General features: G+C 38.6%; 1 protein-coding gene across 1 annotated transcript; it reads right to left on the bottom strand.

The window, feature by feature from the left end:
- Window positions 1-36: 36 nt before the first annotated feature.
- Window positions 37-25519, bottom strand: polr1a (RNA polymerase I subunit A). Its single transcript, XM_051860896.1, is given in 35 exon segments — window positions 37-533; window positions 621-785; window positions 862-979; window positions 2601-2801; window positions 2910-3155; window positions 5359-5466; window positions 5550-5682; window positions 5765-5934; window positions 6367-6502; window positions 6666-6833; window positions 8763-8974; window positions 9442-9663; window positions 9745-9910; window positions 9987-10069; window positions 11586-11738; window positions 12122-12220; window positions 12327-12485; window positions 13516-13598; window positions 13680-13863; window positions 14816-14965; window positions 15046-15171; window positions 15173-15238; window positions 15319-15573; window positions 15726-15950; window positions 17497-17619; window positions 17731-17907; window positions 18392-18554; window positions 18650-18737; window positions 18825-18905; window positions 21092-21174; window positions 21285-21370; window positions 21469-21576; window positions 21664-21813; window positions 24672-24876; window positions 25337-25519. Coding segments are annotated over 35 exon segments (5070 nt in total). The 5' UTR covers window positions 25414-25519; the 3' UTR covers window positions 37-432.
- Between the last annotated feature and the right edge of the window lie 349 nt (window positions 25520-25868).

The raw sequence follows: 25868 nt of genomic DNA on the forward strand, positions 1-25868 counted from the left end.
ACAAAATGAGAAAAAAAAAAAATACACTGCTTACAGTAATTTTTCAAAACTTTTATTAAACACATTAATAAATGTTAATTTCCAACATACTTTGGGTTCTTTTTAAGCAAGAAATACAGTCATTTTTAAACAATAGTTGAGTTAAATAAAACTACTCAGCAGGTTGGACAAACATTTAACCCAACTGCTGGGTCAAAACAACTCAATTGCTGGGTTTGTCCATTTTCAACCCAACATTTTTTATAATGTGGAGTTATTTGTTGTGACGGCAAAATAAATGATGATGATAATAACAAAACAAAAAAAATAAAGTAATAAAATGACGGAGTCAGAAAAAAGATTTATTGATGAGACAATTAAAAAAAAAAAAACACTGATATCCATCTATTAACTCCATAGCAGCGAGAAACTGAATGAATCAATCCCGGTTTATCACTGTAACGGCTGTTTCAGTTCGAAGATGCCGGTTCCTCCTTTCACAACCTTTCCTACAACCAAGCAAGCCGAGGGCGAACAGAGTTTATCATAAGAACCTACGAAAAAAACAACAAGCAATAATTACACTACTGAACAACTACTGAAACACTATCAATACGCATTAAGAGTAACGACTACATTACCCAGCATCGTGGCTTGCTTCAGAAACTTGAAACTGGTCTCAAAGGTCATCTGTTGCAGCGGGGAGCTGTTGGATTGAAAGGCAATTCGGTTCAGAGGCTTGTACACCCCCTCAAAGCACATGTAGTCGGCCACGAGAGAGAGATGGCGTGGGTCCACCTCGATCCCTGTGAAGAGAGGCAGCGGTCAGATCTGCAGTCAAGCGCACACCACCACAGGACGGGTCAAAGTACGCTTCATTACCATAGACGGCAAACACATCTTTAATCTCCTTCTCAATGACTCGCAGGGCCACCTCAATACCGTACGTGTTGGCCATAGCATGAACCTCGTTGGAGTATAACCGGTTCAAGTCCAGGATCTGGAAAAACAGAACGGATTGTATTACATGCCAGATTTGGTACTAGAACAAAGTATTCACAGAAAGTACATTAGAGTGACATGTATATACAGTAGGGATGCACCGATATGAATAATTTGGCCAATAACCGATAATTCTTTATATTTGAAAGCCAGTAAACGATATATTAGCCGATGAATCAAAATTCAAACTTTATATAATTTTTGAGAGCCTGATAAACCATTATTTATCAGCTTTAATATATCGGCCAAATTTTCTAATCGGGCCGATAACATTAAAAATGAACATGTCGATACCGATATGGTGGCCGATATATCATGCATCCCTAGTAATAACAAAGGACTTCATTTGTTAAATGTAAAGCATACTAGGGATGCACCGATATGAGAATTTCAGCCGATACTGATAACCGATAATCATTTATATTTGAAAGCCGATAACCGATATATTGGTCGATAAATCTAAATCCAAATTTTTATATAATTTTTAGAGCCTGATTACAAAAACAAAAGTCTCACCATTAAATCCATGTCCCAAACACACGATTATAATGTTCTCATTATAATATTATGTAGACTTGTGCTGCACATGTTGTACTGACATGTATTTTCCTTTTTGAAGTGATTTCAATCATATTTCAAGCTAATTCAAATCCATAATTGTGAACAGTGCGCTTCTGAAATAATCCATTATTTATCAGCTTCAATATATCGGCCAAATTTTCTTATCGGGCCGATAACGATAACATTAAAAATGAACATATATCGGCCGATATTGATATGGTGGCCGATATATCGTGCATCCCTAGTAATAATAACAGAAGAAATCAAAGGACTTCATTTGTAAAATGTAAAGCATTTCATTGTAACTAATTACTAAGTAATTATATTGCAATCTAATGACTTGTTTGCACAAAATATTGTTTAATATTTAAGGATTTTTTTTTATTTTTTACTCAAATTACAGATATATGGTAGCCAAAATACAACTTATTTATTTAATATATTAAATACAAAGTTTATAATGGCTATTATTGTTCGGTCAATAATATTTACTATTATAATGTTGGCGTGCTTAGTATTGAGGAATGGTCTGTATGTTAAAGAGGCCACTTTTCACAAGATGTAATATAAGTCTCTGGTGTCTCCAGAATGTGTCTGTGAAGTTTCAGCTCAAAATCCCCCACAGATCATTTATTATAGCTTGTCAAATTTGCCCCTATTTGGGTGTGAGCAAAAACACGCCGTTTTTGTGTGTGTCCCTTTAAATGCAAATGAGCTGCTGCTCCCGCCCCCTTTCCAGAAGAGGGCGGAGCTTTAACAGCTCACGCTTCGGTTGCTCAACAACAACAAAGCTGGAGAATCTCACGCAGCCAAAATGAGGAAAGTGTTCAGCCTTACATTGTTCAAACCGGAGTCGACACTGATGGAGAGACTCAGGAAGAAGTTACAACTTTTAGACGTTTCTGAATGCTTAGTGGATAAATTTATGTAGTTTCTGTGGATTTAACACTTCAAGCACCTTGTAAGAACCCTGTATACATGTACAATAAATGTCAAAGCCTTCACAGAAAATAAACAATCCCAGATGTATTCATTGTAATGGATTGTATTAGACTCACATCAGCATGTTTGAACATCTCGTGCATGTTGATGCCCTCTGTGTTGAGCACCATCTCTTTTGTACCCTCCTTTGTGGTGACTTCGTTTAACAAGCAGCGTGTGATTCCTTTGGTCTCCATGACGACGGAGTTCTGAGCCTGCTTCACCACCACTGACGTGAGGTCAAAGTGCACTTTAGTGATGGGCAGGGCCAGGGTCAGCTGTGAAACAGAAGCATTTTTTACAAGTACTGGTGTCAGTGCATCTCTAAAGAGCATGAAATGTGTAAATGATGACCGTGATAAACCAACAAAATCATTCGTACACACCTCACACCACAGCCCATTTACGGTGTCATATTTGTACTCCTCCATAGCGGTGCTTAACTGAAGCACAGTGTTGATCCTCATTGATTCCTGTGAAGTTTCCTGCGGCTGTTCAGTGCTGTTGGGACTCTCACCAGACTCTTCTTCAGCCGTCTCCTGAGCATCTCCTGCATCTTTCTGTTCATTCTCGGCCACGTCCTCCTGTTCCTGATCGCTGCCCTCCTCACCCTCCTCGCCCTCGTAGTCCACCTGAGGGGTCACATCACACACAACCAGATTTTACTTACTCTTGTGCAATAAACATATAGGGGCCTATAACTTCTGTGATGTGAACAGAATCACAGCATCCAGTCATAAAAATGGAATTTAAAGGGACAGGCACACTACACTTTTGGTTCTATTGACTTCCATTCGTACGCATACGAATGCTGGAGACCGGAAACGTGAGCTCATGCAAAAGTTCAAGTTTGGTGAACTCTGACCTGATGAAGACGTGACCAACAGAAGAGCAATAATCCATGGCTAAATTAAAAGAACACATTTTGGCAGTAGAGTGGAGAGCAGATTGTATATTTTTGATTTATGGATTCATTATTGTGTGTTATATGTTGAATTTATGTTTATAAAAAAGACGCCGCAGAGTGTGACGTGTCCATAGAAAGGTGATCTCAGCTTTACAGTATAGCACGGAATGTCATGGAATTTGGCCAAATTCACTCGGATATACGTCACAATAGAGAAGAAAAGACTATCGCAACCTGTTTCATGCCGACTCACTATACGCTAAAAAATAACTGTAAAAAAACAAAACAAATTTGCACAGTAAAATACCGTTTTCCATTGAAACATTAATATACACCATAAAAACAATGCATTCTGGGTAATATTATTTGTCGATAGGCTACTTTCTCGAAAAAAAAAAAACAAGTATTACCTAGAATGCATTGTTTTTACAGTATATTCTGTATATTACAATGCATTCTTGCATTTCTTAAAACAACAAATTCTCAATAATTGTCGTTTTAAGAAAAGAGGCCTATAGGCTACTTTCTCGAAAACGACAAATAATATTAAATATTAGGGATGCACCGATATGATTTTTTGGGGCCGATACCGATTTTAACAAACAATTATTGGCTGATACCGATATCGATATTTGTCACTTCCTCTCTTGTTTGAAATTTTGTCATCAAAATAGATAGTATTTTGATCATGTTTTAAATAAGCAAAACACCTACATTAAAATATACTAGCAGGTTTATTGCTTTTTTAATGGGGACTCTTATTTTGACAAGTGTTCTAGTCTACGGACTGACAAGGAGTGCACACAGTTCTTTAGAGTTATTTTGCAGATTTAAAGTTTGTCCGTTTATTAAGCATCCCCCGAAAAGGCATAAGATCTGTATGTATTTGTTAACTGTTAGTTGTAATAAGTGTTTTGTGTAATTCGCTGTATGTTGATGATAATGAAATGGAGAGAGAGAGAGAGTTTAATGCGCACTTCTTGTGCTCTGTATTGTTTAGCTTTTGTGGTGATTTGTTTGGAGTGAAAACGGACGCAATAAACTTAATAAAACATCAGTAAAGTTTTGGTCATCATTCGGACGGGGTCCGCTACACTTATGAAAGTTACGAAAGTTATTTAGTCAAGAATAGTGTGCGATCTTTTGTTATTTGATTAACATTAAAGCGCAGACAGCAGCGCTAGGATTAGCAACAGTCATTATACAGCTCAGTGCCTTCATGCAGTTAATTAATAAACCATCGGTTTGTTATATCAGCCTTTTTCCTGCTACAGCCGATATGCCGACGGTTGTAAATTGAGCAAAAATTGGCCGATAAATATCGGCGGCCGATACATCAGTGCATCCCTATTAAATATTATATAATATTATGTACGAGGACATGAACTTCTTCAGAAAATTATCATCATATCATATCCACACAGAAACTCAAACCCACCACAAATAATTTGGTTTAACTAATTAAGTAATTATGCTCTTTTTCAAAGTCTTGATGTTGTTTTTGGGCTCTACTAGAACTTGGATGTTGATTATTTTCCTCATATTCTCCATTGTTCAGCTCCTCTCTTCCCAGTCTGTCAGTAACGCTCTGTTTAGTTCCTGTCTCTATGAAGCCCCTCCTTCTGAAAAGCACAATGTGCTCTGATTGGTCGGCTGGAGCAGTGTGTTGTGATTGGTGTTTGGGAAATGTCCCGCCCCTTACCAGTTTCAACACACTACTAACTAACTCAACCAGGCCCCGCCCCTTTACTCTGCACATTAATTATTTAAATGAGGAATATTGTGAAGAAAACTCAAGTTCAGGGAGTTCAGAAACACTGACACTGATATAGAGAACAACTCCCACCTTTTTTGTGCTCAAACACCAACATTACACACTGAAAACAGATGAAGATGGAGAAAAGCAGAATAGGACTCCTATATAATACCTCCTCTTCTTGTTTTTTTTTTCTACTGGAATCTGTAGCATCAGCATCGCCTTCATTCGCCTCGTCATCCACAATATTGTCGTTTCCTGCATCCTCATTGCCATCAACCTGTGGAGAAGTCAGACATGCTACTGTCATTACCCCATTATGACACGGCAGCAGCAACCATGTGGTCTGTTGTGACTGTGTACCTCTGCCGACCCCTCGACACCACCGTCCTCTCGATCAGTGTCGCTCGCCGCGGCTCTGCGCGTGTCCACTATTCCCATAGCTGCCAGTTTAGTGTGCATCTTCTTAATGACCTCCAACAGCATGCGAAAGAATCTGTAACGCACAAATAAGCCTATGAGATGTCTGGGAAATCATCTGCAGTGAAATAGCCGAAACTGGAGGTTTTTAAGCATACTTCTGCTCCATGAAATGAAGGATCTTGCTGGGGGTGAGTAGCTTGTCTTGCTGGTATCGCTCAGGAGGCAGGAAGTGGAACGTGATTTTGTAGACTCGTGATTTCTCGCTTTGTTTTCGGTTTTTTTCTACGTTGCGGAACGTTTCTATCACATCCACCTTGTGAAGCACCTGTAAAGAGCAAGAGCACACGCGAGTTTTAACAATTGTTTAATCGATCGTTCATCATGTGAGGAATGTGAACGGGGCCGTCAAGCTCCACAAACGACAAAAAACAAAAATAAGTGGTAGTGTTAAAGGATAAGTTCACTTCAGAATTAAAATTTCCTAATAATTTACTCACCCCCATGTCATCCAATCAGGAAATTGTAATTCTGAAGTGATTTTGTTAACAAATACTATGACGAAAAAGGTTTGATGACAAACCTTTCTGTGATAAACACTCATTTGTGTTACGAAGATGACTGAAAGTCTTTTGGAATGATAAATGATGAAGTACATGATATGAACATACATGACCATGATTGAGATTTGAGATCAATAGCGAAGGGGAAAAACTACTTACTGAATAACACAACATACTAACAAGTAAACACTGCCCACCTCTGATAAACACACGCGTGTTATCTTCTTCCGCAGTATCTTGACGTGCTTCAAGGCTTTCTTGGTCATCAGAACTGGAATGCTCATCATGGGGGTTTTGATGTTCGAACTCGCAATCATGAGTATTTCTCTTAATCTGAGGAAGATGATTTTACATGGAGAGATTGTTTAGGTGGATCACAATAACTCTTGAGGGCTGCATTAACATTTAACATTCGCTCTTTTGGTATTTGGAATTTTGTTATGGAGAATCGTGAAATTTCACTGCCATTGGTATGGATTGCAAAGTGAAATCTGACCTAGGAATTCCCAGGGTGACGTTCATCTCTCCTCTGCCAGCGAAGTGGAAGGTGTTAAGGGTCATTTGGGTGGAGGGCTCTCCGATGCTCTGAGCCGCCAGCAGACCCACGGCCTCTCCGGGGTCACACAGAGCTCGCTGCCATTTCAGCTGCAGGAGTTGCCTCAATCTGTCAACACACAGTGATTATAGTACGCAATTAATCCTTAAATTACATGCAACATGCAACGTCTTCACTGCGGTGGTTCTCACGCCGGGTGCAGGGCCCACAGCAAACCTCCAAGGGGGACTCAAAATGACTTAAAATAAGCATTAAAATTAGCTAAAACAAAAAAAAACAAAAAAAATCAAGATATTCCTTTTTTTGGTGCACAGTGCAGAAATGTTCAGTTATTGTTTGTAAACACAAATTTCTGACTTGAAAATGGGCGGAGCACAGCCATAAGCCACGCCCCCTGCCCTGATGTGACATCAGTTGCACAAGCGGAACCATACCTCAATACCAGCGGGAAGCTATTTTACTTTTTTATTTTTTCACAAATATTGTGTTTATCATGCATAAATAGCACTTTTGTGTATATGAATGAACAGTTGCGCTAATAGCTAGATGACTGTAATTTGCGAGCAAGTTTAGCCGTCTCCAGTCTAGCTTGATAAACAATAATTACATGTCATCATAAAAACATAGCTGCAGTTCCTAGTAATCTGTCGAACTGTTCGCGGAACATTCCGAGCTTCAGACACAGATGATAAAGTCCCGCCCTCATCTGCGCCGCGTGTCGTGATTGGCTGGAGCGACACACCTGCTGACAGAGGGCAGTGTCTCTGTAGACACACACACTTCTAGTGGACCATAAATAACGATTGAGAGGCAACTCTATTTTTTTTTTCTTTTTTTGGGGAAAATCCTGCACAGTGCACCTTTAAAAAGAAATGGAAGAACATTCTGTGCTTAAAATGACTAGAATTCTGAAACTTATTTTAATTATATTTGGGTCAATGACGTGACGGGTCATTTTTTTGTCCAAAGGCTTTAATAATAATAAAAAACAAATATATGACATACAGAGTATGTACGGTAGTACATCTAGATCTCTTTTATTGAATCCAAAAGATTTTAATTATATTTTGCCACATATAAATTTACTTTTAAGATTTTGAAGTGTCAAAAGGTCATTCGGTTTAACCGTCCAAAGGCCAATACAGCCATTTCATTTGTGATTAAAATATCTTAAAATGTAATAAATGTATATATTTTTTATTCTGGCATGATTTTATAACATCATATATCAACATAGTGCAAAATGATATTAAAATTATGTGTAGAAATCGTTGCTTTGTTATGAGAAAGAATGTCCGGAAAAATTAATTTAATTGATGTCATTCGGAGTAACCAATATAAAGGGACCATTTTGGATCAAGTCATGCGGTCAATATCATGTGACAGGATGTGACATCATTCAGACACCTGCAAAGGACCACATGGTCGTGAAGCAAAGTAACTAACTCTCTCTTAACTATTTGAAAACATCAGGTCATTCGGTACAACCGCTATAAAACATGGAAAATGTTGTAATATTTTAAAAACTTGTACTAAACATAAAATGTTTGATTGTCCTTTTGCTAGCTAGCTAGATATCAGCCTGTTAGCATTGTTTGAAAATATCGTCATTCGGTAAAACCGAAATTTTGGTTAAACCGAATTACTTTTTTGGTGACAAATTTTGTCCATCTTGTAAAAAAAAAAAAAAAAGACAAAATCAGTGTTAATTGATTATTAAAACCACATAATCTTATTGTTAACACTTAATAAAACTTCCAAATTAATTATATATCCATTATGTTTTTTTACACTTTTAAAAACCTTATTCGTCAATGACCCATTTATTTTACTTACTTATTTTAATCTATGGACTGTAAATTAAAAAAAGAAAACCCATCAGAGCAGATGTACTATAGGAGACCTATTCGCCTACATCAAATATTGCCTACATCAATGGACAACAATTTTCTAAATTCAAAACCTAGAAGTCTAGAAATGGCCGTTTAATCCAGATATAATAATGTTTAATGTTGAACAGTCTACACAGATTCTTACCTATCTGAGTCAAGGACTTCAGATGTCTGAAATTCCTGCTTGACTTTGACCTGATCCAGGTAGGACTCAACAATGGAGTCGAACGTCTCAGACACTGACCCGAAGCAGATGTCCGGCCGGTAAAGAGCCAGACACGGGTCCGGACAACGAGACGTCTTCTTCAAATACTTCATACGGCCAGACTCATCCAGAGCTCTCCACCTCTCCAACAACTAAATACAAAAAAAATCTTACTGTACATTAAAGTCACCATGAAATCAAAATCGACAATTCTTATTTATGAAGTATTTGCAGTGTTTGTTCCAAATGATTTATCGGTGCACATCATTATTGTTTTAAATTCATGTTCCTTAAATCACAATAACTTCCCCTCCCTCTTGCAGCAACATCTCGTCTAGGGCGGGACAACCTGTCACTCATATGAGATCCACCAATAGCAAACCACAACCATCCAATCAATTCCCCACAGACGAAATCAAGCCCCGACCTACATTTGTTCTTGTTTGCAAAGCCGTTTCACTCAGATATACGGCACAACAGGAAAGAAATGATTTGAAATCATACTGTGTTATTCTGGAAAGGTCTGAGGAACTGAATCATCTTTCTAACAAACTACTTCACAGGATGCCATCGTAGAACATTCATAAACTAAATGATTCGAGAACAAATGCTTCAGTACCTGTAGAGTGGCTGCCTTTCTCCCATTGGCCAGCTCCTGGTACCCTACTTGAGACTTCGAGTGGCTCAGTTTCTTCTGCGAGTAGAGCAGGAAGGCACCGTCTCTGGGTGAAACACGCTCATGCTTGGCTTTCCATCTCCTAATGGCTTTAAAGTGATTAAACGCAGCCTGTGAGTCCATTTTAGCCAGGACTTCATCCAAGCACTTAGACTTTCTGATAACCTAGAAAATAATGAATCATATAAACTGTTAAATGTTGTCTTCCATCAACGTAGCGGTGCAGAAACATGTCTATGTAGCCACCTCGTAGTTATCTTTGATGAAAGGGAACTGCCGCAGCTGTAGGAACTGGGTCTTGGGGATGTCTAACCCATCTTCTCCGTAAAGAAACTGGACCACACTTCCATCACTGTCCCGCACAGTCAGATCATACTGGACCACAAGACCTTCTAGATGCTTGATCACACACCTGAAACACACCACGACTTCAGATTCCCTGACAGAACAGTGTATGTCACTGTGCAATAGAAGCAGCTCAGATCTACCTCTGCAGATAACCAGATCGACTGGTTTTGACAGCAGTGTCCACAAGACCTTCACGACCAGCCATGCAATGGAAAAAGAACTCCTGAAAATATAAAGAGAGACTCCAGTTACATTTAGTTTTCTACATACAGTGACTATTACTCTAAAAACAAGATTTTGAGATATTCAGAAGAAAATATAAGTGTACTTGACTGTACAAACATGGTCACCGTAATGCTAGGATGTTGTGGATTTATTATTATGGGGTTGCTAATGTGTTCTCTTCAACATGCCAGAAGATTTCAAGTATCATTCATGTTTGTAGCCCAGACTATGCAGGAAGAGTTACACAGCAAAGTTTAAAAAATATAGCTGCAAGCAACAATATGGGGTCAAACCTGAAAGGCTCGGTGCTTATCACAGTGCGCCACTGTGGACACATGTTTGCCATGTTACTGAAGAGAGGTTTCAAGGTAAGAATGAGTACACGAATATGTCAGTTAACATGTTAATTGGTTAGCTAACTTAGATTACAGCCTTAGTCATTACTGTACGGGTGGGTCCAAAGATCATCTGAGCCGATTTTGGACAAAATTGGACAAAACTTGTAAGAGGAGTTGCAAAAAAACTGTCAGCAAACTGATGGAAAATGACAAACGAGATATCGTCAGAATCGGCATAAACTAAAACAATTTTTTGACAATGTTTTCAAAAGTTATAAGCGTATTTGCAAAAAACTTTATATCTCTGGAACACTAGGTGGCACTGTGTTCAAAATTCTCAGGTGCCTCCAGGATATGCTGTCCATGATCCCTACCAAATTTTGTGCAGTTATGTCAAATCGTTTAAAAGATATATCAATTTATGACAAATTTCAAAATGGCGGACAGGTGATTTATCTGATCCTGGCAAAATTGGTATCCACAGATTCTTCATGAGCCAATGTCATGTTTCTGACAAACATTTCAAAAGTTATGAGCAAAAATAGCCATTTTTCAGATCTCGTGATGGCGTAGATTCCAAAATTTCACATGTACCCTCAGATGATGGTGCTGATAAAGTGTATTAATAAATCAAACTCAAAGTTTGGTCGAGGTACAGCAACTAATCTAATTTTGGGTCAACATCATTAACTTCACATCTCAATAACTTTTAAACAAAAAGGTATATCAAAAATATGTTGAGTCATTTCTTTGTGGCTCGATCCAGTGATCATCTGAGACAATTTTGGTAAGAAATGGGCAAAATTTGTAGCAAAAAAACAGTTCATTATTAAGATATGAAATGTGATCAGCATGAAGGGTGAAAAGTTATAACCATTTGAATAGTGGATTTCTGAACTGACGGTGGCGCTATAGAGTCGGTCCTAGAGACCCCAAATTTAGTCAGATTACAAGTTAATACAACCACTAGAAATGTACCAATTTTCATTATTTTTCTATGAACCGTTCATAAGGCTGCCATAGACTCCCAGTGGGGCGGAATAATAATCATTACAGTAGAGGCTACAGCACCTTCGGTGTTTGGCCCCTAATTAGGGTTGAGGATGTTGAACAAACCCCTTTGAGCAACAGTGACTATTAACAAAACTGTGCATTCAAAATCCAGATTGAACATACAGGAGGTTTGATCCCTGTCAAGAATCTGCCAGTCACGAATCCTCCGGAGCGCGGCTGTGGTTCGTAGGGCTGAAAGCAGGGCAGGGACTTCCCAGAAGGCATCAGCGGTGGTCGGCGGCCCTCCAGCTCAATCTGACCCAATAAACAGGAGATCTGCACATACACAGGAACATGGTTTAGAAGAAGATCACATGAATAACATCTGCCTTAACCTGACCTCTGTTGGAGAATGCCAATTAGGAATCAAACTTTTTTAGACTTGCATATTCATCCACACAGTCACACGGAGCCAAAGCACAACCAAAACAATGTTCTTAAAATATCCTAAATATCACTGTTTTGAAGTTTAACATTCAAATTCCTGTTTTTCTGTCCCTAAATGTAAGGCTTGTAGAAATAAATAAGACTTTTGTTATACCACTTTTTATGATCTTACATTTGATCAAACTGAATTTAAAACTTTTAAGGATGCGCAGGAACCCTGTAAAAGTAATAGAAAGCTTCTGTATTCAGACATGAGCTGTAAGAAACATCACCTGCATAGTGTTAACAGTAGATCCCTTGGCTCCGGACTGCACCATCAGCTGTAGGTTGTTTTCTGGGAAGGAGCGATGGAGACCAAGTGGCATGCAAACCTGACAACATGACATCACATGAGAGGAAACCCATGAAGACAGAGTGATCGTCTTTTTCCGCAGCGAGAAAGAATATAAAGGACATTATGATGCTTTTAATATGCACCTTGTTGATGTTGTTGTTCACTTGATTGACCTCCTCTTTGAACTTCAGGTCCACCATGTTGAAATCTCTCTGGTCTGAATTCAGATGTGCGTCCTGCCAGCGTTCTCTGGCTTCAGCATCTCCAGCGGACGCGGGCAGGTTAAACGCAGCCTGAAGAGCCTGTATTAAAACATGAACGTTAATGAATATGAACCTCTGTGAACTGACAATATTAAAAACTCAACATTTTCGAGTCTCTCGTTGTAATATACTGGATATCTTTAAACAGGGGATCATATTTGTTTAGTTAGAGGAAAGTGGATGTTGCCTGTGGATCTTTGCCATGTTTTACACATACTGACAATTTATTTAGAAGTGTTTCATCAATTCTTCTTACTCTAACCAAAAAATGTAGACGTTTTCTTAAGAATACTCCTGTTTACACCTGGAATTAAGATGCGTTTTGGTCGGTCGGATCACAAGTGGACAGAGCTAAATACAGGTGTAAACGAGGTGTAAACGTTTTGAGTTTGTCCGCATTCAACCACTTCCAGAGGTAGTTGAATGAATGATTCAATGACTCGCTCATAAAGACTTCACTTGTTTAATTACTAGATGATTCAGCGTTTTTGAACAAATCTCTTGGATGAATGATTCAATGACTCACTTAAAGACTTCACTTGTTTCATTACTGGATGAATCAGGACTTTTGAACAAATCTCTTGAATGAATGATTCAATGACTCACTCATAAAGACTTCACTTGTTTAATTACTAGATGATTCAGCATTTTTGAACAAATCTCTTGAATGAATGATTCAATGACAAGTACATTTTTAACAGTCACTTGTCGCCACCTACTGGTGTAATGATGTAATTGATACAATCTTTATTTGAAGCGTCAAGTTACTCTCAAAAGGTAATTTACTCTATTTTGATCACTACCATAGACATCAGTGCTTATATCTGAAATATAATCTTTTATCCCAGTACTTCTCTGAATTATCGTGAAGCAGAAATAATGATACTGTGTGGTTGAAAAGACGTGTGATCGTACTTGTCATTTAGGAATAAGATAACGTGGGTGTTTGAATCGAGATTGTGATCTTTTAACAGTTAATCACGCAGCTCTAGCACCAGAATATTGATTTTCAATGAAGTTACACAGTTCAGAAGGTACTGCGGGTCAGGAATTGATCTGAATGATGTACCTTGGAGCCACATGTGACTGACTTTTGGATAATTTTCCTTCTTTGTTTGTTGGCTCCATCTTGTACAAGAATGTCCTCCACACCTGTCAGAAACAAATGACAGTTTAATTTCATTCTGCCTTGAGCGTTCAGCAAGATAAGTTGGCGTTGACGTGTGATTTTACCCAAGGTGAAGCCACGGTAAAGCTGCAGGTAGGCAGTGAAGAGTCGAGCCAGACAGCTGAGCAGTTTTCCGCTGGTCTCTCCTCCGTAGAGCTCGTAGCAGCAGTGCACCAGACCGTACGCTGAGCTGCCATAGTGAGCTTTATCCAGAACGCCCACCAGAAGCTCTCCCTGACGAATGACCACCTGAAACACAGAGCACATCACATCACCACCCAGGAACAGTCAAAATAACAGAAATTGATAGAACAAACATTTGGCCACCTATGCATCTATACAAGTTATATTAAAGGAATTATGTGTCAGATCATACATTAATGAGCCAATAAAATTCTCATGAAGTCCATTTTTCCCAGTATCATTTTGTCTGCGTGAGATTCTTCAGCTTTGTTGTTGTTGAGCAACCGAAGAGCGAGCTGTTAAAGCTCCACCCTCTTCTGGAAAGGGGGCCGGGAGCAGCAGCTCATTTGCATTTAAAGGGACACACACAAAAACGGCGTGTTTTTGCTCACACCCAAATAGGGGCAAATTTGACAAGCTATAATAAATGATCTGTGGGGTATTTTGAGCTGAAACTTCACAGACACATTCTGGAGACACCAGAGACTTATTTACATCTTGTGAAAAGGGACATTATAGGACCCCTTTAGATTTATAAATGATTCTCATGATGAATTTGGCGTGTGTTGCGTTCCCAAATGTAGATTATAAATGACTCAAACACAAAGCCTTTGCAGAGTAGTATTTACTGTGAATCGAAACGGAAAAAGAACACAATGCTGTGCTTTAATCTGAAACAAGCAGCGTGTCAGATTATATATTTATATGATTACATCACATCCATTGCGATTTGATGATCGCAATAAGCAATATCACATTCTCACAATCAAGCATTGTCAAAATATGACCGGGATAAATTAGGAAATATCCTCTTAAAGTCAACATGAAGCAGAAGTTGCACTAGTCTTTTCCTCCCTATTGTGCCGTATATCCGAGTGAAATGCTTCAAGAACAAGAACAAATGTAGGGCGGGGCTTGATTTTGACTACATGTGTTACACTGCACCAGAGCTCTGACTGAACCCTTTTCAAACTCTGAAGCACTAACAGCACTGTTACAGACTGTATTCCTTAATTACCTGAGATTCACACATGGTCTCCGGCTTGTATCCTGGAGCAGATCTGGGAGGCTCCTTCACCCATGCTTTACTAGGAATCTTCGCTCTTCCCGTCAAGTTTAAAGGGATACAGTTTTCTGGGATGACATTCAGCAAAAGGGTTGACACCACCTTGAACAAAACAATGAAAAGCTCTTATTAAATATGTTTAATGTGCATTACGATATAAACAGCATGCGTATGAAGATTACCTGCTTTCCTGTCCAGAGCGGCACCGGTTTAAGGAGCGCGGGACGGAGGAGCTTCACTCTGCCCATCTTGTCTGTCAGGCCTCTGTAGATGAGCGCAGTGTACTGATCCCACGTGAAAAAACAGCCTGCGGATGGTCATGCTGGTGCCAGACACCATGTGGTCCTGAATCAGGCCGGCCAGCGGCTTCCCATCCTACAGAAGGGGCAGAGACCAATTAAGGGGTTTCCAAAATGACAGACAGTTCATTTGGTTTGATTCGGACGCAGACTCACTTTGGGCACTAGGTACTGCTGGTCTGTGCTCACTAGCGTGTAGGCCTCGGCTCGGCCCAGCTCACTCTGAGGGAAGTGAGCGTTCATCTCGTCTCCATCAAAGTCAGCGTTGTAGGCCTTACAGTTAGCGTAATGTAAGCGGAGCACTTTCTCTCCGGGCAGGATCCGAGCGCAGTGGGCCTGAATCGATGGTCTGTGCAGAGTGGGCTGACGGTTTAACAGCAGCACATCCCCATTCTTGATGTGCCGATTCACCTACAAGAGAGATGCATTAGATCCTCAAATAACATGAAACGTTGATGTCAACTTCACATGTGTTTACGTCAGAACGCCAGCTCAGTATTGGCCAAAGCTAATCACGTGAACAGCATGACGCAAGATGATTTGACTTAAGGTAACAAGCTCACAATCTTCATGGGTATCTTGTGCTGGCCGGTGGTGGGGGTCAGCAGCTGTTTGGCCACAGCTTCTCTCTGGGTCAGGTTTTTGCTGAGAATGGTGCGAGTCCCATCTTCATTAATGACCATAGAGGCTCCAGGGTGGACGAGGGGTCCGTTCAGCACCGCCTGCCTGAGTTCCTTCACGTTCCAGGGTGTCACCGGCTGCGGGTACGTCAACTTGGTAGCAAAAACCTAGAGGAAGCATATCAAACTACTCTCAAAAACCTCAAATGACAATCAAATATGCTATATAGCCGCTAAACTGGATATTTCACAGCGGACGCTATTAGGGGCCAAAAAGTTGTGAAAAGGATGGTAAAAAGTTGTGAAATTTGGCACACAGATAGAGGACAGTTTGAACATTAACCACACAAATTTTGGAGTATCTAACTCAATCCCTTTAGCGCCACCAACTGTCCAAAGTTGCACTAACTTTTGAACTGTAAGGGCTAAAAACAAAATTCTTTTCGGCAATTGCACCCTATTTTCCATCATAATTTTTTTGCCCTACTTTTTCGAACGTCTCCTAGATCATCTTCAGACCATGGCGATGAATTGAAGTTGATTAGTCAAACCGTTCTCGAATAACGAGTTCTACGAAGGGCACGCCAAAATGGACGTGAGGCTACATCTCCAAAACGTTCAACCGTATTCTGACTAAACTTGGTGCGTGTTATGACAACCATGACCTGAGGATACCTGCACAGTTTCAGCACAGTGCCACCTAGTGGTCTGGAGATATGAAAAATTTGCTATTTCTGTCTAGAACTTCTGAACGGTTTGGCCAAAAATGATACATCTAGTCATATGCATGCCGAGTCAAACGATACCCAATTTTTCTAAGTCTGCATTTTGAATTTTGTCGTAAAAAGAGCTATATTTTACGAATACATTGGTGTACCGTTAGGAATCTCAGTACGTGTCTTCGACAGAATGCCCTGAAGGTACTCAAAAAGTTTTGGGGCAGCACCAACTTCAAAAATTATAGTGAAATTTCAAAAAACAGCTTTAGTTTTGCCAATCCCTTGGATCATGCTAACATCAATACTAACTGATATAATAACTGACTGAGACATTTTGAATTTTTTTGCCCTACTTTTTCGAACGCCTCCTAGACCATTTGTCCAATTTTCATGGAAATCGAACCAGATCATCTTCAGACCATGCCGATGAATTGAAGTTGATTAGTCAAACCGTTCTCGAATAACGAGTTCTACAAAGGGCATGCCAAAATGGACGTGAGGCTACATCTCCAAACCGTATTCTGACTAAACTTGGTGCGTGTTATGACAACCATGACCTGAGGATACCTGCACAGTTTCGGCACAGTGCCACCTAGTGGTCTGGAGATATGAAAAATTTGCTATTTCTGTCTAGAATTTCTGAAATGTTTGGCCAAAAATTACAAATCTCTTTAGTGAGATGTATGCTGAGTCAAACGATACCCAATTTTCCTATGTCTGCATTTTGAATTATGTCATAAAAAGTGCTAAAAACATTAACAGCTTTAGTTTTGCCTATTGTCATGAGAGTGGTCTTGATAGATTGAGTGTCACCCAACACTGACCACACCAAATAAATTAAAGCAATTGTCACACTGAAAGTGATTGTATTTGTGGGTTTTCAACCATTATGCTTAAAATCGTTTTTATTTTTATTTTGCAATAATGACCAGCTGACCACACATTATCCCTTACATATACAAAACACTATCAAAAGGTAAAATCTGAAGTCTCACCATTGGTATTCCAATCTCATTAGTTCCGATGTACATATCAGGACAAATGACAGAGCGTGCGGCATAATCCACACGCTTTCCCATCATGTGTTTCCTGAACAAGCCGTCTTTCTTCTCCAAGAGCTAAAAGACACATTAAAAATAAACAATCACTTTGAAACATTATTAAACATATTAATGATGGATTCTGGGCTGTATGTCACAGATAAGCATTACGATTGGTCACACACTGACCTGACGAACGCCTGGAAACTTCTCAGTTATCAGTTTGTCCATGTCGCTGTCAAACACGATGTTGACGTGACTCTGCAGGCGGATCCAGATGTTGTACAGCTTGTCTGTGAGAGTCAGTCCCGGGATGCCCATTATGAAGGATTGATCCATCGCACTGCTCTCGACGGCTTCGCTAGACTGAGAAAAATGACAGATTATATAAACACACATGGCACTTCTCATAAATAATAAATAATTTAAAATGACTTATGAAGCATTTCTTAAAAATTCACATGATGTTATTAATTCTGTCGGAATCGATTTGCATACGAAAGCCAGTGATTCTAGTTTATGACATTATAAATATGGATATTTTTCTTACAAAAAAGCATCGCTTCGCTTTAGAAGGTCTTTATTAACCCCCTGGAGTCGTATGGATTACTTTTATGATGGAAGGATGCACTTTTTTGGGCTTCAAAATCTCACCCCCCCATTCACTCCCATTATAAAGCTTGGAAGAGTCAGTATATCTTTCAATATATCTCCGATAGTGTTCGTCTGAAAGAAGATAGTCATATACACCTAGGATGGCTTGAGGGTGAGTAAATCATGGCATAATTTTCATTTTTGCGTGAACTATTCCTTTAATCCTTAACCATTTGTTAACATAAATTCTTCTCACCTCATCCATCTTTGTCTGTGTGTCTTCAGTATTGTTGATCTTCTCAGCAGCGATTAATGCAAGCAATTTCTGAATGGAGAAATTATCCTTTAACACGGACTGCATGTTCACAGTCTGTCCGTTGGTGAACATCTGGTCTCCCAAACGATTAATAGGCCTGTACCTGTAAAATGCCACACAAACACAAATCATCCAGCAATATATCTCTCTTAAAGAAGAAGAAACTATATGATCATCTTATACAGGACATAAACTGACTTGCATGGAGGAACCACCAGCAAATCCAAGAAGAACAGTTCAGGATTGAAGCCTTTCTCCGAACTTAACAGATGATTCAGGAAGAAACCTAGAGAAGACAAAAAAGATCCATTATATTTGCATTACGAATCCAAGAAAGAAAACACCTCAGTGAAGTAAACTCAAGCAGCCTTACCTTCTATCTCCCAGAGTCTGAGGATATGCTCTCGCGCCAAACTTGGAGTCAAGAATCCACGCTCGGTCAGCTTTGTATCATCTGGAACGCAAACAGATCGATGTTTAGCATGTTCACTTTGTAGACACTTGCTCGGTACTTTCGCCTACGTCACACATGACCTTTCCAACATGATTACGTAATGCGTGGAGCATCACAGAGCAGTGCAAGAGGAGCATTTGTGGTTAAAAAGTATATAATTTTTTTTTTTTTTTATAAAATGTCCAATGGTTTCTCTAGATAAGACTCTTATTCCTCGTCTGGGATCATGTAGAGCTCTTTGAAACTGACATTTGGACCTTCAACCCGTTGAACCCCAGTGAAGTCCACTATATGGAGAAAAATCCTGGAATGTTTTCCTTAATTTCTTTTCAACTGAAGAAAGAAAGACATGAACATCTTGGATGACATGAGGGTGAGTAAATATTTTAATTCTGAAGTGAACTAATCCTTTATTCTAATCCTATTTATGTTATATTTCCAATCTCAAAATTCCATACTTTTCCAAACTTCTATCTAGACATTTCAGACCATATTTTACATCTGATAAATATCTTTAAAATCCAACTGTTTAACAAGTATGTTACATTCTGACTAGAAACAAATCAATGAATACCAAACCCAGACAAGTTCAATGTGCAGCATTTTATTAAAACAGAAATGCTAAACCACAGGATTACGTTTGTACGTTTTAAATTCATTTTAGTGACTGTTTTCATTTGTTTAGAAAATATTATTGTGAAAATAATTCCAGGATATGCAATCCAGTATAATAATGTTTACTCTACTACAAATTTACTAATTAAATCATTTATTATCTGGCATTATCAACTCCATCCAAGTCCTCAGCCACATAGCATTGTTTTACATTATATTCAGCAAACTATATAGTACAGTTATCTGTAAATATTACTTTTCAGATCCATGTTCACTACATGAACTGGTTTTCTTGAAGTGATAACATGCTTACATGATGAGAAGACACTTAAAATGCTTTAAAACCTACATTTGACGAATAAAGTTTTTAAAAGTGTAAAAAACATGGAGATAGTTTTATTAAGTGTTAACAATGATATTATGTGGTTTTTATAATCAATTAACACTGCTTTTGTCATTTCTTACAAGATGGAAAAAATTTGTCACCAAAAAAGTCATTCGGTTTAACCAAAATTTCGGTTATACCGAATGACAATATTTTCAAACAATGCTAACAGGCTGATATCTAGCTAGCTAGCAAAAGGACTATCAAACATTTTATATTTAGTACAAGTTTTTAAAATATTACAACATTTTCCATGTTTTATAGCGGTTGTACCGAATGACCTGATGTTTCGGGACATGCGTATGATCAAGTGAAAACATGAATTTTCAAATAGTTAAGAGAGCGTTAGTTACTTTGCTTCACGACCATGTGATCCTTTGCAGGTGTCTGAATGATGTCACATCCTGTCACATGATATTGACCGCATGACTTGATCCAAAATGGTCCCTTAATATTGGTTACTCCAAATGACATCAATGAAATTCATTTTTCTGGACATTCAGCAACGACGACTTCACATAATTTTAATACCATTTTGCACTATGGTGATATATGATAATATAAAATCATGCCAGAATAAATAATATATACATTTATTTCATTTTAAGAGATTTTAATCACAAATGAAATGGCTGTATTGGCCTTTGGACGGTTAAAAACGAATGACCTTTTGACACTTTAAAATCATTAAAAACTTTTATATGTAGCAAAATATAATTAAAACCTTTCAGATTCAATAAAAGAGATCTAGTTGTACTACCTTACATACTTTGGATGTCATATCTTTGTTTTTATTATTATTAAGGCCTTTAGACTAAAAAAAACTACCCGTCATGTCATTGACCCATGTATTCATTGTTTTGATATGGTGGTTTGAAGTTGTACGATCACCAAACCAGATTTAAATGATCGCACGCTCATTCATTTATGATCAAGACACACAGTTCTGCATAATGAAAACGCGTGCCTTGAATTCAGTCACTAAATGATCCCAGAACTTTTGCACTGGCTGCCTGCTCCAAACGCTCCAGTCTGGAAAAACAAATACATTCCCATACTTCGTTTTCTTTCTTCCGTACTTATCCAGATCTGGAAATGACTAACATCAAATCCTTACTGCGTGGGATCGCTAATGTTTTGATGGACGATTTCAAAAAGAGTGCATAAGAATACGATCTAAACTCACCGGTCTGCTCTGAGCCTTTTATCATCGATTTAAAGACAATGATTTTGCTGTTGTGTTCTTTGCGAACGATATCTCTCCCGGTTCTGAAAGACACACACACACACACTTTCTCACAGCAGAACGAGGCTCCACACAAAGAATGGTGAATATGACTTAAAAATACGAGAAAGGAGGAAAAAGTTGAGCTCCTCACTTGCAGTTCATACATTTCCGTAAGCCCATGTGGATTTTCCAGAAATTGTTAATGAGACTGGACCTTTTCTCACAGATGTGTTTGACCTGAAGCCAAAACAAATATATAAGATGCAAACAGAAAGTGTACAGAGACAATACAATAACTAGTGTTGAAGATGCAAGAGAGTGAGTTTCAGACTCACAGGAGCCATGTGCTTCTTGTCTTCATTGGCTTCGAGTATGGGATTAACAAACCGATCCAGAAATTCTCGCAATTCTAATGTGGTCGGCTGAGCGTTGACATTCAGGAACTTAGAGAGAGTGACAAAAACACAACATATAAGCACTTAGGTCCCATGAATGACCTCAATGACGAGAGAGCTTTGACCCTTTCTGACCTGACTGAGCACATTCTCCAGCTCGTACACCTCCTGCAACGCACCCACGTCCAGGAGCTTCAGCTGGCCCAGCAGCAAATGGATAGCCACTCTAGGACACTTCAGCATGTGACACGTCAGGCATGAGCCCCGGATGAGCAAAAATAATTTCTGCAAAGAGATTGATTGGGTGATATGACAAAAATAGATTACACTTTATTTCATTGGTCCACTTTAGACATTCTGCTAACTATAAGTAACTTTGTAACTACATGTCAACTAGCAGTCATTAGAGTATTAGTAGATGGTTAGGTAATGGTTCGGGTTAGTAGAATAAGTTGACATGTAGTTGTAGTTACTTGTAGTTAGTAGAAAATCTGTTGATAAGCATCAAAATAAAGTGTTAGCAGATATTAAGCAGACAGACTACAATTACTCTATTCACTGCTAGTTGACATGTAGTTGACAAGTTACTTGTAGTTAGTAGAATGTCTGTTGAGAAGCATCAAAATAAAATGTTAGCAAATATTAAGCAGACAGACTACAATTACTCTATTCACTGCTAGTTGACATGTAGTTAACATGTTACTTGTAGTTAGTAGAATATCTGTTGAGAAGCATCAAAATAAAATGTTAGCAGATATTAAGCAGACAGACTACAATTACTCTATTCACTGCTAGTTGACATGTAGTTAACATGTTACTTGTAGTTAGTAGAATATCTGTTGATAAGCATCAAAATAAAGTGTTAGCAGATATTAAGCAGACAGACTACTAATACTCTAATGACTGCTGGTTGACATGTAGTTGATAAGTTACTTGTAGTTAGTAGAATGTCTGTTGAGAAGCATCAAAATAAAATGTTAGCAAATATTAAGCAGACAGACTACAATTACTCTATTCACTGCTAGTTGACATGTAGTTAACATGTTACTTGTAGTTAGTAGAATATCTGTTGATAAGCATCAAAATAAAATGTTAGCAGATATTAAGCAGACAGACTACAATTACTCTATTCACTGCTAGTTGACATGTAGTTAACATGTTACTTGTAGTTAGTAGAATGTCTGTTGATAAGCATCAAAATAAAGTGTTAGCAGATATTAAGCAGACAGACTACAATTACTCTATCCACTGCTAGTTGACTTGTAGTTGACAAGTTACTTGTAGTTAGTAGAATGTCTGTTGAGAAGCATCAAAATAGTGTTAGCAGATATTAAGCAGACAGACTACTAATACTCTTATGACTGCTAGTTGACATGTAGTTGACATGTAGTTGACATGTTACTTGTAGTTAGTAGAATATCTGTTGATAAGCATCAAAATAAAGTGCTAGCAGATATTAAGCAGACAGTCTACTAATACTCTAATGACTGCTAGTTGACATGTAGTTAACATGTTACTTGTAGTTATTAGAATATCTGTTTATAAGCATCAAAATAAAGTGTTAGCAGATATTAAGCAGACAGACTACAATTACTCTAATGACTGCTAGTTGACATGTAGCTGGTAGAATGCCTGAAGTAGACTTTAGAAAAATAGGGCCCTATCATACACCTGGCGCAATGCGACGCCAGGCGCAGCGCAAGAGTTTTTTCCTAGTTTCAGCCTAACACAGTTATCATTTTCACGTCCAGCGCCACGTTGTTTAAATAGCAAATGCACTCATGCCCATCTGTTCGCCCATAGGTGTGCTGGTCTGAAAATGAGGTATGTTCAGGTACATTGTTGGCATGTTGCTATTTTGAGGAAACTGAAAACGACTGCGCCATTGACCAACTGAAACTTGGCCTAAAGTTAATAATTTGTTTTGTTATTTAAAGTGCGTGTTAGTAATATGCGCCTATAAGCGGGTCCACAACATGCGTACACTCTGCTTGTTACACACACAAACATGCCAAATATTAAAAATAAAAGGATTACAATGTAAAAGATTATTATTATGTACATAAAGATACATGACATAATGGATAGTCATTGCATGTATCAGAATTGCTTCAGTAATGACGAATGAAATTGGCTAATTATTTGACCAATTATGGCAATACACACATGTATTTAAACTGACTCGTCAGGTTGAGGGTGTCTATATTCCGCCATGTAAATAGCGAATCCGCCATGGTGCAAGCGCATCTAGCTTTTAAAGGGAATGGGTGATGAGACTCTGATTGGTTTATTGCACGTCACGCCCAAAACACACCCATGACTCATTAAAGTATTAGTTCACCCAAAAATGGAATTTCTGTCATTAATTACTCGCCCTCATGTCGTTCCACACCCGTAAGACCTTCATTCATCTTCAGAACACAAATTAAGATATTTTTGATGAAATCCGAGAGGTATCTATAGACAGCAATATAATCAACACTTTCAAGGTCCAGAAAGGTACTAAAGACATCGTTAAAGCAGTCATGTGACTGCAGTGGTTCAACCTTAATGTTATGAAGAGACGAGAATACTTTTTGTGCGCAAAAACAAAACAAAAATAACCACTTTATTCAACAATCTCTTCTCTTCTGTGTCATTATCCTTACGCAGCAGAGCACAGTGAAGGCTTCTGTGTTTACGTCCGAATGCCGGCTCAGTGGCCAAAGCTGATCACGTGACTCACGCGTGTGATGCTGACGCAGGAGCCGGCCAATAATGAGTCGGCGTTCTGACGTAGAACCTGGAAGCGCTGGACGTAAACAACATATGAGAATGACACAGAAGAGACGTTATTTTTGTTTTGTTTTTGTGCACAAAAAGTATTCTCGTCTCTTCATAACATTAAGGTTGAACCACTGCAGTCACATGACTGTTTTAACAATGTCTTTAGTACCTTTCTGGACCTTGAAAGTGTTGATTATATGGACGAGTCATATACCTCTCGGATTTGATCAAAAATATCTTAATTTGTGTTCTGAAGATGAACGAAGGTCTTACAGGTGTGGAACAACATGAGGGTGAGAATTTATTTTTGGGTGAAGTAACCCTTTAACTCCAGATAAACTGCCGGCAGTTCATGCCAGGTCACAATGGCAGCTTACATCAAAGAACAGAGGGTTGTAGACGGGCAGCGGCAGCTCTATGATGCCGAAGTGTCCCGGACAGCCGTCGAAGTCCTGCATGCAGGTGGAGCAGATCTCTTTGTTATCAGCAGGACCCAGCGCCAGGTCATACAGCCCGTTCGGAGCGGCACTGCCCACATTATCCAGCAGCAGTGAGTTAGTGATAGTCTTCACACTCAGCTTCCTGTTACACACACAGATACAGATGAAGAAGGTCAAGCCACCTTTATTTCTACTGCACTTTATACAGTACAGATGGCTTCAAAGCAGCTACACAGGAAAATAATGAGTAAATGTACAAATAAACATTAACTAAGATTAATAAATGCTTTAGAAGTGTTACTTAATGTAGTTTACTAATATTACCAAACGAGCCCTTATTATATTGTTATCAGTTCAGTTCAAAAACTGTGTAAAGTTAGTCAATTATTAGCTTCTAGTTTGTTTTACCTCTTACATTTGCAGAATGTTTTTAAAACAGGTGACAATATACCACATTTAGCGTGACAGCATATGGGGCATGTTGTCACAAAGCTCAACATGTGTTAAATTAACTGTGTGTAATCATTGGTTTACAGTAACGCGCAACTGATCTCGGCTAGTTCTTCAGTTGTGTAATTGTGCAAGTGTATTATTATTATTACCTTAATTCCTCCGCGGAGTACATGCCAAACGACATGCCCTCTAATCGCCTCCATGGTGTTTCTTTAGAAAATTGCATTTTCTTAATAAAAACATATATATTACAACAGAAAACTCTCTGTATTTCCCATGTGCGTCATGTAGAGCTGTAACACGTGGGAACGTGTGCCGGATGACTGGACGATACCAAATAATACTGACCGGAATAATTTGACTAAAATATGTACAAAATCGACAGAAGTAGAGACGCTAACCTAAGGAACAGTGGTAGATATTAATTATTTGCTAGTAAAACACCTGAATGATAATATTCTACGGGACCGTATGAAGAAGATGTTTTTAAATTATTTGTTCAGATGGTATATCCCGACATTTGAAAACGAATGGAAGGTAGAATGGAAATTAGGTAAAAAAAAAATACTTTTTTTGTTTAACACTTCAGCGTTTATTTTAATTCAATAGTTATTAAACTTTCTCAGCGTCATTATCCAGACGTAAATTATTTTCCAGATCGCGACTGAAGTAGAACGTAGA

The sequence above is a fragment of the Ctenopharyngodon idella genome, chromosome 14, assembly GCF_019924925.1.
Source record: "Ctenopharyngodon idella isolate HZGC_01 chromosome 14, HZGC01, whole genome shotgun sequence".
NCBI classification, from domain to species: Eukaryota; Metazoa; Chordata; class Actinopteri; order Cypriniformes; family Xenocyprididae; genus Ctenopharyngodon; species Ctenopharyngodon idella.